Here is a 17,306-nt window from a genome sequence, read left to right as displayed (position 1 = left end):
ATCGGTTCTCAATAAGCAAGCACAACCTCATCAAAGGACTGGCTACTTCTCTCCCACCAAATACTCAACCCAAAGCAGATAGTAGCAACCTCTCTAGTTTGTCAATGCGTCGGTTGCTGCATGTGACATAGCACAGTGTACCCCAAAGAGAGAAGGAACTCCCTCAAGTCTTTCAAGCTAGTTCTTCTGAGCCTGCTCTTTCCTTTTGCACAAGCATCACCAGTTCACAATGGTTTGGATCCTCTTAATCAGGTTCTCAGGTGTAGGGATCTTCCTAAGCGCCACCACCCATCCAATGATGCAGCATTCCCTTTCACTGCCAGGGGAAGACAGGATGGCTCCCCCCTTAACACCCCAAGTAGAGCTCATCCTTTCTGGTATTAGCATGTTCACTTGGGAACAAGGGGAGATAGTAGTGGAGTATGGTTAATCACTGCAACACTATAACAAGATGTCCTAGGGTTCTCTAAAGATGTGGAAAATATAATTACAATTTATGTGAGAGCGATTAGGAAGAAAAAAAACATTGAGAGTTCTTTTCATCACATAGTAGGTTTCTAAGTAGAAAATCATATTATGCTATTGTGATTAAGTGCTTAAATCAAGGAAATTTGTCGAATACTTGAAGTTCATCAACCACAGCAACCATCTATAAAAAGAACAGTTGGTTCATGAGACAATAGGCAATCACTATGAGAAGAGTGTATTGCAATAGTGAACAAATGTATTGATTAATAGTAGCAGAGATTGGTGGAATGTCTGGTGTGAGTATGGATCAGAGCATGGTTTGTGGACTTGACCAAGTCGCATCGGAATCAGTCTTCAAAGATCCGAGTCAGACGTATAGCGGGAAGACTCAAAACTTTCTCGTGACTCGGAAAGGAATCGGAGCAACTCCGGTTAACTCGGTTGAGTGAGCTCACTCAATTTTGGAATCAATTGTGATGATATAAAATGAAGGCTCAACTCATTTTACACCATTTTCACTCCCTTTTTCTTACTGTACTAGCACTACTCTTACTAAAACTCACAACTTAAATTCAGACCTCAAACATCAAAATCAATGAGATTTAGCAATCAAATACACCACAAAGGCCCAAGCAAGAGATTTCATAGGCGTGTTTTCAATTTTTTATTTTTTGGTTTCCTCCATGTTACTCCAAGTATTGTTCTAAGCCCCCCTGCTCAATTGATACTATGTTGTTGTATAATGTTTTCTTGTGTTTTACGTGGTAATTTCTTTTTTATTTCGTGTTAAAGTCTATTGGTGCTCAGTAATTTAGTAACAAGTCTAAATTATCAAGTCTTTACTGTGAACCGTGACTTAAAATTCATATATATGTCATTACTTGTATTAAATCATCTTTATAAATTTAACAAAATTCACTTCTCAAAAAAAATGTATGTATAAATTTAACAAAATTCATAAAAACTCATATTTTTTTTTTGATAAGTAAGAAATTTATAAAAAGCGCTCAAAAGGGGGAGCGCATCCCAAGGGAACAAAAATAGGCCAAAACAGCCCTTACACTTTTAAAGAGGCCAAAAAATCAACTATTTCATAAAAACTCATATTTATTGGATTATGTATTAGAAATTTGCACATCAATGTGTTTCGGGGCTTATATGCGAGGTCTGTGTTACGTGGACTCTCCGGCTCAGGTGAGGGTGTCTGTGTCGACACGACACGACACGACACGACACGACGCCGCCACGGACACGGACACGGGATACGGGTCGGACACTTTGTTTTTGAATTGGACACGGCTGATTAGCTGGCGATGAAGCTCTCTGATAGTCTTTGATTTGAAAATAGGATGAAGCTCTCTGGTCTTCGATTTCAAAATAGGGTTACGAAAGGTTGAAGGAGAAGTTGTGAAAAGAAGAGACATTTTTTTGTCTATCGTGCCTTGACTTTTTATTCTTATAAATATATAGCTGATAGTTTTGCTTGAACCCACGTGAAACAATGTGAAACTTTGGCTAGACAGCTGCTGCAAGTGGTCCCCATTACCCCCTTTACCAAAAAGAAAAGGACAAAAAAAGAAAGAAAGCTGATAAATATATAGCTGACAGTTTTGCTTGAACCCACGTGAAACAATGTGAAAAGCTTTGGCCAGACAGTTGTTGCAAGTGGTCCCCATTACCCACTTTACCAAGAAGCAAAAAGAAAAGGACAAAAAAAGAAAGAAAGCTGGTGCATTCGGTTCCTCAAATAAAAAGAAAAGACAGCCAGCTGATGCATGGTGGTCAGTCTTTTGGGCTATTAATGAAGCCCAATGCCAACTTTACCAAAAAGAAATACGTTGGGCTGGGCTTTTACCAAAATAGGCTGGATCATCATTATAAAAATAAAAACCTCATTATAATATTATATGTGAATTACGTCACTGACCATACACAAATACGTTGGTTGGGCTTTTTTTGTGGTCCTGCCTTTGTGCCTATGCAATGTTTTCTCTATGATGTTGGGGGCTTTCGGCCCAAGCTGAATCCAGTTGTAATTACTTCATACTTCTATATTTATATGAAGTGTCCAAGTACCTGTGTCTAAGTTTTGGAAACTTTTATTCTGTGTCCCCGTGTCCTATAATTTAATACATAGATGGATCCGACCTCTGGACACGTACCCGTGTCCGACACCCATACCCGAGTCCGGGTAACATAGTGCGAGGTTAAAGAAAAATCACAACTGTGGCGCCCTATTCCGTTACGGTATGCCGATCCGACCCCTTGTCCAAATCCGTGACTTTGAACCATTAATCAGAGGTAATTCAACATAGGTGATTATTAGGGGTAAGAGTCTGGACTGTGGCACCCGATTCAGTTATGGTATGCCCGATACGACCTTGTCCAAACCCGTGACTTTGAACCATTAATCAGAGGTAATTCAACATAGGTGATTATTAGGGGTAAGAGTCTGGACCTAGGATTGTACTCTCTATTATAGTGAATTATTTGCTTCTTGCAATGTCACTTGATTTTTTTCTTTGGGCTTTTCCACTTAAATTTCTGTCTCTGATTCGCTTCTTTGGTTTAGATGGTTTAATTTATTAAATGATTATTCACATAACATAATTAATTAATTAATTAATATTGGGTAAAATTGGAATTGACATAAAATTATCAAAGCTTGCTCTGACCTATTTAACCCCTCATGGTCTAATTGAGACACGGCATACTCGGACATACCATAGTCTTGGGCAATGGTCCTACCCTTAACAAATATCTTGTGTTTCTTTAGATATAAGGAACAAAAATTAGATTGAAAACTTCCCAAAGCTTGACTGTGAGGCAGATCAGCAGCAAAATATTGGCCCTCTTAAAGGAAACGCAGGTCAGAGATAGATAAATCGAAAAGTCTCGCGGGGTTGATTCCTCAAACTTAATAATGTTCACAATGCCTCAAAACCATTACTGGGGTCGAAGTACAGGCCAAGTTCCAAAGACAGCATGTCTTACCTTTTATAACCCTAAAGCTTCTAGGTGAAGGCAATACAAGACATTTCACTAACACTACAAGAACATAACTTAGTATATGATAGTCTCTAAAAGACTTAAAACACCTAAAGCTTCTGTTGTATATTCATATAAATATTTTTGCTTCATTCTCCCTCTTAGAAAGAACATCCTTACATGCAAGTTGCCCTCTTTGCAGCTTGGCACTTCTCCAGTAATCAGCCTACTAAGACTTTTAGTGACCAAATTGAACTAGCAAGGGGTTTTCTTGATGAATACCTGAAATAGAAAAAAACTATCTGCTCACTTGACGCGGATGGTAATGTTAAAGAAAATTCATCCTCTTATACTAATCTCCATCTTTTTTAATCATTCATTTTGTAACAATTTGTGTTTGATAACGGCTTTAATTTTGTTTCTCCTGCAAATTTTCTCTATGATTTTCTTTCTTTATCTTCAACTCCAAAGGACAACTAAGCTCGAAGTCCTTCTGTTGTGGCGCTTAATGTTTTCAAAACTACCCTGCCTGTCTTTATAATATGAGTTTGAGAAGCAATAGTTTAGCTAGGGTTCTGGATTATGCACAACATTATAAAATGTCTTTTTATTGATACATATGGTATTCTTGACTCTTGTCAAATAGAGGGAGAGTAAGTGGAAGAAAAAGAGCAAAGGATTTCCTTCCCCCACCAAAACAAATACATCACAAAAAATAAAAAATAAAAAATAAAAAATGTGACACTGAATCATAAAACTATAGAAGTTTTGTTTTGCATGTTGGTTTTTTAAAACTAATTTGCATCTCTCTGTTGTACGTGTGGTTGAAGCTGTTTGACTCGTTTATCTTGACTCTATGTGATGGAGTTCAATATCATGGAATTGAGAGAGTGGCAGAGAATTTTTTACTTTTTTTTTTCCTGGTTAAGAGAGTGGCAGAGAATTAAAGCATCTATTTTGCAGGGCATGGAACTCTTTCCCCTACACGGTTGCCATCCCTTAGAATAGAGCTCGTGCAGTTTCTATTGGAGGATTCTAGTTCCCCAAATTCATGGGTGGTTTCATGCTTATCCTCCGCAGGAGCATACCTGAACCTGTATCATCTCTTAGAGTTAGATACTGAGGCTACTTTAGATGTTTTGACATGTGCATTTGTAGAAGATGAAGTACTGAAATCTGACCATTCTTTGTATGATTCACCCAATGCAAATGTGGAGGATAAGAAAGAATATGGTTCAACAGCTGAAAGTCTGAACTTGTTGGTCCAAAGAACAGTAAATGCTCTTGTTCATGTTCTTGATACAGTCAACTCCCTAAAGGACTGGTCTACCAGCAGCGATAATATTGGAGTGGAATATTGGCCTTCAAAGAATGATGTAGGTCATATATTTGAGTTTATTGCCTACAATGTTTCCTGTAAGAGAGCTAATATATCCAACAACATACTGAGTCAGATTTTTGAGTACTTCACATCCGAGATTAATCTTCCACCAAGTGTTCCAAGACAGAATATTGAGACTTCTAAAAGAAGAGAGAAGCAGGTGCTTTCTCTTTTGGAAGTAGTTCCTGAAAGATACTGGGATGCATCTTATGTGTTACGTCTTTGTGAAAAAGCTCAATTTTATCAGGTATCTTTAGTATGTGTCTTATACAATGCTTGAGGGAACATAGGACTATGGTTTAGTGTTTGGACCATTGTATTTTTTTTTCTCTCTCTCTACACACACACACACATTTATTTAATTTATTTATTCATTAAAATTGTGTTCATATTTAGGTTTGTGGCTTAATTCATGCCATCAGACATCAGTATCTTGCTGCTTTAGATAGCTATATGAAAGATGTGGATGAACCTGTTCATGCGTTTTCCTTCATCAATGATACATTACTACTACTGAATGAACCTGAATTAGGTGCTTTTCAATCAGCCGTCATTTCTCAAATCCCAGATCTGGTTTGCTTATGCAGGTAATGTTTGAATAATTATGGTGCCATAATGGATCTTGGTTTCACATGTTGAATTTTGTGTAGGAATTTATTTATTTATTTGAATCTTACTTCTTTCTAAAGAAATTTATGTTTTCTGATCATTTGCAGAGAGGGAGCATTCTTTTTGATTATTGACCATTTTGCTGGAGAAAATCAACAAATTTTTTCTGAACTACATTCTCACCCAAAAAGCCTTTTTCTGTATCTAAAGACAGTTGTTGAGGTTCATTTATCTGGCATTCTCAACTTTTCATGCTTAAAAAAAGATCATATTGTTTATTTTCCCGGTGGAAGATGGTCAGATAGAGTTGAGGCTTACTTTAGAAGGATATCTGATTTCCCGAAGATACTTCACAATAATCCTGTTCATTTAACTGATGAAATGACAGAGCTTTATCTTGAGGTAAACATTTCTGCAAATTGTTTATATTATTATCAATTGAATGGTGGGCAGTGTGTGTAACTTTGTTCTGCTTGTTCACTAATGTCACATGGTATTTGTTTTTCTTTATTTGATTATATAATTTCCTTTATTTTTGGGTTAAATTTTAGCTATTGTCTCTCCTCAACAATGTTTTATCCCTTCAATTTGAATTTTGTTTCTTTGTTCTGCTCATTTGAGGACCATTCCTGTAATTAAGGGTGTAACTTCAAATTACTCCCTTTTAGTCTTGCTTTTGTAATAGGGGTTCCATTCTTTTGTCCTACTTGCTAAATTAGTCTTGCTTTTCCTATAGCATTTTTTCCCAATCTTTTTTAGAACCCAGAGAGCGGGATTTAATTGTAAGAAATTAGGTCCAAGATGAGTCTGGACATTGTAGAGGCTTTAATCACTTGTCTGAGTGGGACCTCATTTTACCCCACTTCTTTGTCTTTGTAGAATTATCAACATTGACCATTATGTTTTTCATTGGATCATTAACTGGTCTTTGTTGCTCTTTCCAACCAATGTTATCTCAACCTTCTTTTGGATGCTCTATTCCTAATATATTCTTGTCACTTAATCATCTCAGCAGCCTCTCTCTTTGGTGGTGATCATATCAATGTTCGTGCTGTTTCTTGACCTAATAAAGCATGGATAGTTTATGGTCCCCCTGTTTTTAACCTTAACTACTACATCATGATTGCAAAACCATCCAGAAGCACTTATTCACTTGAGATCGCACTCAGATTTTAATTTTAATTTTTTGCATTTTACTTTTGCAGCTGTTATGTAAACATGAGCGCAATTCAGTTCTCAAATTCTTGGAGACTTTTGAAAGCTACAGGGTGGAACACTGTTTGCGTTTGTGCCAGGAATATGGGATCATTGATGCCGCAGCATTCTTATTGGAAAGGGTTGGTGATGTTGGAAGTGCTCTTGTACTTACTCTTTCTGGCCTCAATGATAAATTCGTCGTGCTTGATACTGCTGTGGGAAATGTAGTTTGTGATGCTGGTATGGAGCATTTCAGCACCATTTTAAAGAGAGAGGTTTGTAGAGATGTCCCTCCTCTTACTAGGGCTGCAAACGAACCGAGCCGAGCCTTAAGTTGTTCGGGCTCGGCTTGCCTAGATCAGAGAGGCACTCGGGTTCGGCTCGAGCTCATGTATACATACATATATATATATATATATCAAATGGAATTGAGATCAATCCGTTTTAGGAGACAGAATCCACGCCATCTCTTTCAAATTGACTTCAAGTTCACTGATTGATTTTCTCTAATCTTCAACATCTCCTTCGCTAACTTCAAATTCCAACCATCAATCACCAATTCATCAACAATATTATGAGAGAGAGAGAGAGGGAATATCAGGCTAGAAAGAGAGAGAGAGAGAGAGCAAATGAACTGGTATTTTTGTCGCTGGTGGAGTCGAAGCACTGTGGGAGTCAAAGGACGGTGGGAGTTGAAGGATTGTCGTTGCAGTGGCCAGTGGGATTGTTGGGTACTTGCGGCTTTGCTTTAGGATTTTTTACTAACTCTTTAACATGTTAATCAATTAATCTGAATACTGAGAAGAAACCTTGACTTGGGCTAATGGGCTACTGAATTAAATGGGCTTCCAAATACTAAATTATTAATAGGGCCAATGAAAGATATATATGAACTTGGGCCAAACTTGTATAAATGGGCTAGGCTTTTAAATCTATAATATAAATATTATAATGTTTTATGTAAACGAGCTTGTTCACGAGCCGAGCTTAACATTATTCAAGCTCAGCTCGTTTACTAAACGAGCCTAAAAAATGAGCACGAGCTTGGCTCGTTTACTTAACGAACGAGCCCGAGCCAAGGTTTTAAAGAGCCGAGCCCGAGCTCTTCATGAACAACTCGGTTCATTTGCAGCTCTACCTCTTCACTCCCCCCTTTGTATTGGAAAAGATGTTTCTTGTAATTTTTTTTATATTTGTGCTATTTCTTCTACAGGTGAGTGAAGTGCGTGATATATTGCATGCCTGTATTGGAATGTGTCAGCGGAATACCCCCCGATTGGATCCTGAGGAGTCAGAATCCCTCTGGTTTCGGTTGCTTGATTCGTAAGTCGAACACTCGAAAACTCATTGCCATTATTCTTTCTTTTTATGTGCTACCACTGCTGGTCCAAGAGTCCACTGTTCAGATTCGTTGAACTTAAAATGGTAGTCCTGGAAATGGTCTTTTTCCAGGGAAAAAGAAATGGTCTTTTTGCCATTATAGAATCTTCCGTGAAAGCATGTTGTCTGAATTCCTTGGACACGAAATTGAGTCATATATGATACTGACCGGAAGTTTTGCATTCATTTATTTGAATTTCTGTCAGTAACTTTGACCTTTGGATAGTTCGCTTGCAAGGGTACTTTATTTTGGGTAGTCCATATTGCTTCTCCTACCACCGTGACCCTTTGAATTTTTTCTGAAGTGATTTTGGTGTTTGCTGAATGAGATACAGTACTAGTATGATGGTGTTGGTTGTGAAAGAAGTCAAAATGCTTAATATATATTGTTTTGCATTTCTATACTGAAATGCTGAAGTGAATGGTGGTAATTTACTAAAGCATAGCCATCCAGTGGCTGTCTTTGTCCAGAAGGAAAGAATCTAGAAGTCATTGCAACCAAATTTTCTCAAGTCCGAACACTATCCATTTATTCTTTTCTATTTAATTGTTATTTTCTCTCATCTCGAGTGTTGAATGGCCTCTTTAATTGATGTCGACTTCTGCATTGGCCTATTTAAACTTCTAATCTTTCTAAAAATGATATAAAATATGGAGCAACTGGAATTAAACATTTCTCATAGTTCTGTTATTTTCAATGATTAATGGGAAACCATTACTAAGAAACAACTTTACAATATCTCAGTAATCAATACTAAGATGAAAGGGTTTCATAAATAAATTCTTATGAGCGGTGAATGCAGTTTAAGAGGTGCAGGTATGAGCTGTATTTACTATTTATATGTGTGTGTGTATATAAATGTACATGCTTAGGAAAAATATATATATATTTGTATGTAATCATATACATATGAATACATATATAAGTTTGAGATAGAGAGAGGGCAAAAGGGGAGTTAGATGGGTTACAGAGCCCTTGTCCCACTCCCACCTTCTTACAGCTTTATTTTCGGGAATGGCCTCTCCTAAAACAAAGTTGCTATTCACAATATCATTAATCCTATTATAAAATTCATCGAAAGTTTTGTTCTCTTCCATCTTAAGATTGTTCTTAGTGGTTAACATTTGAATTTTAGAGATTTAAACAGGGTTTGTACTTTGTACCTTCATGTACTTTCTTTAAGATTTCTTAAGCGTCCTTAGCAGAAGAACAATTAACAATTCTACCGAACTCTGTCGGATTAACTGCATTAAAGATGGCATTTAATGCTCTAGAATTGTAATTAGCCTCAGCAAGTTCTTTAGTCCAATCCACACTTGACTTTGGAACTGCATTCCTAGTAGGGTGAGTCAAATTAATCTCAATAGCTAATGACTTTTTCATCCATAGATTTAAGAAAAGTTCTCATGCAAGCTTTCAGTAGTAACCTGCTTTTGTACCAATTGATAGTTGAAAGAACCGAGACCCTTGATGCTGAAGTAGAGTGGCTCAAGGTCCATCAACTAAACCTAGAGGGGGTTTGAATAGGTGTTGTTGACTGATTTAACTAATATATAATTTAAACAAAAATACTTAAATTCAAATTGTAACTAATTATCAAAAGCTATTCAAATTATCATGATAATCAATCATGTAATGGTACCCTAAAGCAGTAAAGCATAAAAGATGGACACAGATTTTTACATTGAAAACCGAACAGACAAAAAATCATGGGACCTAGTTTAAGCAAATGAAATCCACTATGAGAAAGAAGTTTACAGCTAGGATAAAGTTCCCAGACCATAGAACTCATGATTAACTCTTGACACAAATTGCTCCACCAAACACTTTGCTCGAGTCTTGAGGCACGCGATCCTCTTGTCAATAGAGTTTGCTCCTCACGGATCTACTTCCCCAACCTGTAATTTGATTTCAAAAGCGTAATCATCTAGCACAACCTTTTACCAATAGGTGGTTGTTGGTGTCGAACTTTTCAATTCAGCACTGCAACAATATTGTCAACATTTCATGTACATGCTCACCAAGTTTACTGCAATTGATGAATGGGAAGAAAATTATGAATACACTGTTGTTTTCAAAAACTATATGCTCTCTATGGAAAAATACCAAGAGTTGACTATTTTGACTTTTCTCTCTTCTCTCTCCTCCCTTTTCTGTCGCCGGAGTATCCTACTCCGGCTTATGTTGATTTTTCTGTTCCGGTTTTGGATTTTGGAAGGGTTTCGTGTTATGTTACGGTCGTATCTTGATGTTGCGACACTCCACGCCTCAATCTCCATGGCAAGGTCAAAAGCTGTTCAATCGGCAAAGAAAAGGTTTTTAGGGTTGATCATCAAAGTATAATGGATCGAGAAATAGTTCTGAAATCTTGTTTAGTTGGCCGTTTTGATCGAGAAGTGGGATGTATTGAGGGGATCGAGACATGGGCGACGAAGGCTTGGAAGGTTTCGTGTGGGGTGAAGGTTTCATCCCTACCTGAAGGTCTCCTCTTGTTCAGGCTACCATCGGAGGTGAAGGCACTACGGGTTTTGGATTTTGGGAAGAAGAGATGGGGAGATGCTTCATTAGCTAACGACATTTGGTACTTTGCAGTGGGTTGCTCTGTAGTGAAAAATCGAGAAATTAGAAGGGTGGCGATTCACGGTCTGCCTCTTCATCTCGGTGTCAGAATTTATTCAAAGCCATAGGTGATTTATGTGGAGGATTTAGAGGTGTGGAGGCAGATGATATGGTGGGGAGTGAGAGAGTTCTTCTTTACGTCTCCATCGGAGGCAAGGTACCGGAGTTTATCTTTGTTGAAGATCAGTGGGTGGCCTTTAAGGTCAATTTAATGGAGGAAATCTCACCTAGAATTATGCCGAAGTCCTACTAAGGTGCTGGTGAGAGTTCCTATTTCAAGCCTGAAGAAACGAACAAAGGAAGGTACCACCGGAAGTTGTGGATCCACCTTAGCTCCCAAGGACAGAGGCAAGTGTATTTCCACGCGCTGGACGCGAGTGGGGGCAAATGTCTGAGCAGTGCACATAACGCCCTTAAAGAACGCCTTTCAAATCGATCGTCCAATTAGCCACTAACCACGTAGTAGGATACGTGGCATCACAGGCGCCTCTCAAGCCAAGGCTTTAGATAGGCTTAAGTTTGGGCCTGCTTTGAGTTCTGGGTTTGTTACGCCTATGGTTAATGGGCAGGATGACAGGCTGTTAACACGTTATGGGCCACAACTTACTAAGGAGTTTAAGAGGTCTGTTTCCTGGGGCCAGTAACCACTTATCCATCTCTCTCTTAAATGATAAGCCCAGCCCACAACCGCTGTCTTCTTCAGCCATTTATCCACAACGTCGTCTCAATAGTAACTCTTTTAATAGAGTATGGTCTTCGAAGGAGAAGAGAAGATGGATGTAGTTAAGCGCTGATGGTTTGAACGCAAATGAGAGGGTTTTCCGACACAATACGTGTTGTCATCCTGCAGAGTCTTTTCCGTCTGATTCTGGTATACCATCTACTAAAAGCTTCAGTTCAACTAGGGGCTTTCATAAGGGTCGACACGATCACAGGTGGTCTCGTAATGATAAACAAAAGTGGGTTTGTACCTCTCCAAATAATGCTCCAGGTATTTCTTTAGGCCATCCTTTCAGGAACCCTTTCTACGCTTAATCTTCTTCTTCTACTCTCTCTGGCGGGGTCTTGAGGAGTGATGTTGAGTTGGCAAAGGAGAAGAGTCGTGAATTATCAGTTTTGCCTTCGATACCTGAAGTTGTGTATGGTTTGAATGAGGAAGGGAAGGCTGTCTATGGGTCTATTATTTCCGGGTATGTTGACCCAGCAGAATGTGCAGTTAAGGATAAGCCTAAGGGGGTCAAGGTCTACGTGGGAAAAGATTTCCATTTTAAGTTATCAAATGACGAGGCCTCGGCTCTGCTCAAAAAGCTCCGTTTGCTTGTAGCATTGTCAGGTCTTAATTGCTTGCCATTTGTAGGGGCTAAGGAGATCGAGCCTGCCAGACCCGTGTGTAATGGAATGGGAGGTTTTGTTACAGATTCGGATATGATGTTTGTGAATGGCAGAGATATTGAAGATGAGGTTTTTGATGATTTGGGTTCTATCCAACAGGTTTGCTCTAATGAGCTTGCCCTTTGGCTAGAGAATGACTGTTCTGATGTAGAACCATTGGCTGTTATGCGACCTGGCTCTCTTGGAATGGCTGCCGATATGGGAAAGTATTGGGTAGTCGAAAATATAGGAGTCACTAGTGAATTGTTGGGTGTCTCTTCAGAGGGTTATAATGACCAGACATTATCCATTCTTAAATCAATTGTGGACGGAAGAGAGGTTGCAGTGACCAATGAGGTTATGAACACGAGGCCTTTATCATCCTGGAAAGGGGCACAGGAGATCAAGAATCTTATCTTTGACGTCAATTATGAAGGGAAGAGAGGGGTGGTGAGGGAGAGGGGAAGGACTAGGAGTAGGAGTTTGAGGAAAGGAGGAGGGGAGATTATTTTATCTGGTTTTTAATGAAGTTATTAATTATTACTTAGAATGTTTGTGGTCTTAGCGACTCGAATAAAAGGAGGGTGGTAAAGGTAGCTTTAAGGAAGTGGGGGGCCCAGGTTGTTTGTTTGCAAGAAACCAAGTTGGTATCCATTTTTGATGGGGAGGTTAGGAGTTTGTGGGGAGGAAGGTTTGTGGAATGGGAGGCCTTGAATGCTATAGGTACTTCGGGTGGAATTTTAGCTATGTGGGATTGTAGATGGTTGTCTAGGATGAATGTGTGGGTGGAGAGATTTTCTGTGTCTTGCAAGTTTAAGTTGGAAGAGGACAATTTCAGATGGGCCTTTACTTGGGTCTATTGACCGGTTGTTGATAATGATCGACCTTTTTTATGGGAGAAGCTTTGCCATGTTCAAGCACTGTAGTCTCTTCCTTGGTGTTTGGGTGGGGATTTCAATTCTGTTAGATTCCCATTAGAGAGATCCACAGGAGGAAGGAGGTCTTCTGAAATGGATCAGTTTTCTAACTTTATTGACGAGCATCTTCCCATTGATCTTCCAATGGAAGGTGCAGCCTGTACATGGTCAAATGATAGGGACCCAGTCACTTTTTCAAGGTTGGATCAATACTTGATTTTTGGGGAGTGGGAAGAGAAATTCTCGGATGTCCTTCAAGCAGTTTTAGCAAGGGTCACATCAAATCATGTTCCTCTGGTTTTGGATTGCACGGGTTTGTGTTCTCGAAGGTCCCCGTTTCGATTTGAGAATATGTGGCTGAGAGTGGAGGACTTCCAAGGGAAAGTTCAGTCTTGGTGGGAGGGAGCTTATGTTACAGGTTCGTCTAGCTATATGTTAAAGGCTCTTAAATTCGATCTTAAGAAGTGGAATAAGGATGTTTTCGGGAATCTTGAACGGAGGAAGAATAGTCCTTGCTGATTTTTATGAGATTGATCGTCTTGAAAAGGCGGGTGGAGATGTGGAGTTATTGCTTTCTAGAAGAGCTTCTTGTCAGGCAGTTCTTGCTGAGATTGCTTGTATGGAGGAGATATCGTGGCAACAAAAATCCCGGGCTCTTTGGTTAAAGGAGGGAGATCGTAATACAAATTTTTTTCACGGATTTACTAATGCTCACAGAAGGAGTAATCACATAGGATGTATTAGGGTAGAAGGTGTTGAGTTGTGGCGGGAGGAAGAGGTGCGAAATGGGATAGCTTCTTTTTATCAGAAGCTTTATACTGAGCTGCTTGCTTGGCGACCTAAACTTGATGGTCTTCATTTTGAGGCTATTTCCGAGATGGATAGAGAGGGGCTTGAGATTTCTTTTTCTGAAGAAGAAGTTCTTAAGGCTTTATCAATTTGTAACGGGAACAAAGCTCCAGGGCCTGATGGGTTTACTATGCGATTTCTATTGGAAAGTTGGGCGGTTGTGAGAAACGAGGTGATGGGTACATTTCAGGAGTTTCATTCTACTGGCGCCTTTGAGAAGTCGCTAAATGCCTCATTTATTGCCCTTATCCCTAAGAAGGGAGGCGATCCTAACTTTAAAGACTTCAGACCTATCAGCTTAGTGGATTGTATCAACAGGCTCATGGCTAAGGTTCTTGCTTTTAGGAGGAGGGAACTAATGGATGGGATTATTTCTGATTCCCAGAATGCTTTTGTCGGAGGAAAGCAAATTCTTGATTTAGTTCTGCCCAAGAGATATTCCTTTTCAATATTATACTTCCTTTTCTTGGAAGTCCAAGAGACATTCCTTTTCAATTTTTTTTTTTATAGTCTCGTAACTTTGCACAAGCATTCTCAAGCTTTGCAATTTGCATGCTTTGAGTTAGAGTACTAGTACTTCGCACAAAAAACACCTTAATAACACCTTAAGGCGAGTACTAGTTCTTTGCACTGCGATAGTGAGGCAACTATGTCTAGAACAATCTTAAGGTGTTATTTGTAAGAAGGAAATTTGTGGCGGCATATATATTCTTTACAAATTTGCGTGTAAGGGTAAGTGACGTTTCAAATATCTTTAGAATTTGATTTTTAATTAAATTTCTATGTTGAGACAGAATTTTAAAGGTTAAGTGAGATTTAATCCATAAGTGACTTTACAATAAGAAAATCTGGTTGCAGTGACTATGTACATCGTTTTATATTTTGGGTATGTCTCAAATTTGAATTTATGCTTCACTCCATGCATTTTATTTATGTAAAAAATGTGTGTATATGATATTATGTTGAGTTTGATGAACTGTTAATAATTAATTAATAGATATGTGTGATGGTCACCTATTAGTGAAATGGTAACTAGTTCTGTTACTCACTACTATATATGAATGATATATTTATTAGTTGATTTACTTACTTAAGAAGCATGAAATTGTTTTGTCATGCATGATGGATAATTGATACAAGAGTAATATGGACACTTTGTAATGTGGGGGTAAGTGTAGCTTCTTAAAGTTTTACAAGATTTATCATGCTTGTAAAACATTGAAACTCTGTATTTCGTTTCACATCAGTGTGCTTGAGAAGGTTTGGTTATCTCCAACAATTTCTAGATCAATTGTTTTAACAATAGGTACCTTGATTGAGGTAATTTCATTCAAAGATTCAATTTTTACTCATTAAAACACTCTTTGTGACGTCAAAGGGAACTTGAATAAGTTTAACTCAAAACTCTCATTTTCTTTCAAATATTTAATCTTTATACATTAAAATGATCTAGTAACATAATAGGTACCTTGATTGAGGTATTTTTATTCAAAGATTCAATCTTTACTCATTAAAACACTCGTCGAGACGTCAAAGGTACTCGAATAAGTTTAACTCAAAACTCTCATTTTCATTCTAAGATTCAATCTTTTACATTAAAAAGGTCTAGTGACATAATAGGTACCTTGATTGAGGTATTTCATTCAAAGATTCAATCTTTAGTCATTAAAACACTCTTCGCGACTTCATAGGGAACTCGAATAAGTTTAACTCAAAACTCTCATTTTCATTCTAAGATTCAATCTTTATACATTAAAAAGGTCTAGTGACATAATAGGTACCTTGATTGAAGCAATTTCATTCAAAGATTCAATCTTTGCTCATTAAAACACTCTTCGTGACGTCAAAGGGAACTCGAATAAGTTTAACTCAAAACTCACATTGTTTTTTAAAGATTTAATCTTTATACAATAAAATGGTCTAGTGACATAATAGGTACGTTGATTGAGTAATTTTCATTCAAAGATTCAATCTTTACTCATTAAAACACTTTTCAGGACGTCAAAGAGAACTCGAATATGTTTAACTCAAAACTCTTATTTTCTTTCAAAGATTCAATCTTTATATATTAAAAAGGTCTAGTGACATAGTAGGTACCTTGATTGAGGTATTTTCATTCAAAGATGCAATCTTTAGTCATTAAAACACTCTTTGCGACTTCATAGGAAACTCGAATAAGTTAAACTCAAAACTATCATTTTCTTTCAAAGATTCAATCTTTATACATTAAAAAAGTCTAGTGACATAATAGATACCCTGATTGAGGTAATTTCATTCAAAGATTCAATTTTTACTCTTTAAAACACTCTTCGTGACTTTAAAGGGAACTCGAAAATGTTTAGCTCAAAACTCTCATTTTCTTTCAAAGATTTAACCTTTATACATTAAAATGGTCTAGTAACATAATAAGTACATTGATAGAGGTATTTTCATTCAAAAATTCAATCTTTACTCATTAAAACACTCTTCGGGACGTCAAAGGGAACTCGAATAAGATTAACTCTTATTTTCTTTCAAAGATTCAATCTTTATACATTAAAAAGGTCTAGTGACATAATAGGTACCTTGATTGAGGTTTTTTCATTCAAAGATTCAATCTTTAGTCATTAAAACACTCTTCGCGACTTCATAGGGAACTCGAATAAGTTAAACTCAAAATTCCCATTTTCTTTTAAAGATTTAATCTTTATACATTAAAAAGGTCTAGTGACATAATAGGTATCTTGATTGAGGTAATTTCATTCAAAGATTCAATCTTTACTCATTAAAACACTCTTCATGACGTCAAAGGGAACTCAAATAAGTTTAACTCAAAACTCTCATTTTCTTTCAAAGATTTAATCTTTATACATTAAAATGGTTTAGTGACATAATAGGTACCTTGATGGAGGTATTTTCATTCAAAGATTCAATCTTTACTCATTAAAACACTATTCGGGACGTCAAAGGGAACTCAAATAAGTTTAACTCAAAACTCTCATTTTCTTTCAAAGATTTAATCTTTATACATTAAAAAGGTCTAGTGACATAATAGGTACCTTGATTGAGGTATTTTCATTCAAAGATTTAATCTTTAGTCATTAAAACACTCTTCGCGACTTTATAGGGAACTCGAATAAGTTAAACTCAAAACTCTCATTTTCTTTCAAAGATTTAATTTTTATTGATTAAAAAGGTTTAGTGACCTAATAGTTACCTTGATTGAGATAATTTCGTTCAAAGATTCAATCTTTATTCGTTAAAACACTCTTCGTGACGTCAAAGGGAACTTGAATAAGTTAAACTCAAAATTCTCATTTTCTTTCAAATATTTAATCTTTATACATTAAAATGGTCAAGTGATATAATAAGTACCTTGATTGAGGTATTTTCATTCAAAGATTCAATCTTTACTCATTAAAACACTCTTCGGGACGTTAAAGGAAACTCGAATAAGTTTAACTCAAAATTCTCAATTTATTTCAAAGATTCAATCTTTATACATTAAAAAGGTCTAGTGACATAATAGGTGTCTTGATTGAGGTAA

General features: G+C 37.3%; 1 protein-coding gene across 2 annotated transcripts in view; it reads left to right on the top strand.

Annotated features, from left to right (window-relative positions):
- Window positions 1-17,306, top strand: part of LOC132304565 (uncharacterized) — a 48,507-nt gene that overhangs the window by 22,350 nt on the left and 8,851 nt on the right. For both annotated transcript variants that reach the window (XM_059802322.1, XM_059802323.1), the window contains exons 12-16: window positions 4,420-5,084; window positions 5,234-5,424; window positions 5,554-5,848; window positions 6,652-6,918; window positions 7,857-7,966. In XM_059802322.1, the coding sequence (XP_059658305.1) occupies window positions 4,420-5,084; window positions 5,234-5,424; window positions 5,554-5,848; window positions 6,652-6,918; window positions 7,857-7,966 (1,528 nt within the window). The remainder of the gene's footprint in view (window positions 1-4,419; window positions 5,085-5,233; window positions 5,425-5,553; window positions 5,849-6,651; window positions 6,919-7,856; window positions 7,967-17,306) is intronic.

This window comes from Cornus florida, unplaced genomic scaffold (genome assembly GCF_030987335.1).
Source record: "Cornus florida cultivar Cherokee Brave unplaced genomic scaffold, ASM3098733v1 CherokeeBrave_3.0.0_Hap2_Chr04, whole genome shotgun sequence".
Lineage (NCBI taxonomy): Eukaryota > Viridiplantae > Streptophyta > Magnoliopsida > Cornales > Cornaceae > Cornus > Cornus florida.
Note: the sequence above shows the minus strand (reverse complement) of the source record. Positions and strands in the feature narration are given on the sequence as shown.